At 37.3% G+C, this 1,566-nt stretch overlaps 1 protein-coding gene across 1 annotated transcript; it reads left to right on the forward strand.

Moving 5' to 3' along the window:
• Positions 1 to 392: 392 nt before the first annotated feature.
• LOC18007947 lies at positions 393 to 1,182 on the forward strand. The gene is given in 2 exon segments (XM_024149095.1): positions 393 to 1,078; positions 1,080 to 1,182. Coding segments are annotated over 2 exon segments (789 nt in total).
• The last annotated feature ends 384 nt before the right edge of the window (positions 1,183 to 1,566 follow it).

The raw sequence follows: 1,566 nt of genomic DNA on the forward strand, positions 1-1,566 counted from the left end.
TTATGTTGTTAATTCAATTAATCAAGGGATCGAATGAATTTTTTTAAAAAATCATAGGAAAGACAACACAGAAATAAATGGAAAAAAAAGATTCACACAAAAGTCAGGAAAAAAAAATAATAGTTGACAACAGAAAAAAAACCAGCAAAATTATTGGGAAGAGTATATATATATACAAGTATGGATTTGTCATTTGACTGTCGGAAGAAACTCAATCGAAACAGCTATTTCCAGCCTGTATCAATTTACAGACCTCTACGTGCACGCATATATGTACAAACAAAATCACACATGCGGGTAGATTATAAAACATACATATACCGTGATAGTATTTTTGTGAAATTGAGCCTTTCTTTGACTAATTTTCTCTATAGAGAGTGAGTTATCGATCCATGGCTGCTACTTCATCATCATCTGGTGCACACGTGCGTTCAACAAGCTGGTCCGAAGATGTTCATCCTCTGTCTCGAGCCATCGAAGATCATCTTCTGATACTGACGCGAAAACCAGAGTCTGCTTGTCGGAAACTTGGAGTCTTAAAGAATATGTACGAGGTTGTCGAAGTTTTCCTCCGTTTTCAAACGACGAAAACACAAAAAGCTTTCAAAGATTTTGAAGATGTTTCCGACGGTTTTCTCGAGGTTCTTGATATCTGCAGCACGATCAGAGACGTTTTGATGCAGATAAAAGAACAAGTAAGGGAACTCGAAACGAGCTTGAGGAGGAGACTGATCAGAAGCAATTCAGGAGGTGATCAAGAGGCTTTCTTGACGCGTGAGATCGACGTTTACGTATTTAAGAGAAGAGCGTTGAGCAGAACAATCGCCAAGAAATTGAAGAAAACAGAGGATAAGATGAAGAGGAAGAAGACGAAGAAGGGAGATTTTGGAGATGGCATTAATGTGATGAAGAAAGTTGAAGAGACGAGCTTTACTGTTTTGGTTTCTTTGTTGATCGAAGTAGTGACGACGAATAAGAGCATCCATAACCAGAGGTCGAGAAGTGGAGGTATAGGGATTTTTTCGAGGGTGTTCAGTAAGATGAATCAAGAAATTGATGCGGAGGAGCTGAAGAAGTTGAGAAACAGAGCAAAAGATTGAAGAAACAGAGAGAGAGTTGGAGTGTGTGTATAAGAAACTGTTGGAGACTAGAGTTTCTCTGCTTAACATGCTTACTGTTTGAAATTAATTCTGTGTACTTTTTAGTCGCTTCAGTTTTTTTTGTGAATATTACAGTATTTATACAATCACTTTCACAAGCTTGATTACATCACTCAGTTTTGTTTTTGAGCAAACATCACTCAGATTTCTCTTCGTAATTTGTTGGAAACAAAACAGATCAATGGGGTGAATTTCGACAATGGGCTAATTAAATGGAGCCCAATGGACCTACAGCTATTTATTATGGGCCGTCATGGAAAAAAAATCGAGGGCTGATGACGCGGAAATAGCTAAGAAACTGCGTAATAATTTGTGTCTATACATGCTGTTGACAACAGAAGTATATAATGCAATGATTGATTGATTGATTGATTCGTTATAAGTTATAACTCGTGTTGAGAAACAA

This window comes from Eutrema salsugineum, unplaced genomic scaffold (assembly GCF_000478725.1).
Source record: "Eutrema salsugineum unplaced genomic scaffold, Eutsalg1_0 scaffold_9, whole genome shotgun sequence".
NCBI classification, from domain to species: Eukaryota; Viridiplantae; Streptophyta; class Magnoliopsida; order Brassicales; family Brassicaceae; genus Eutrema; species Eutrema salsugineum.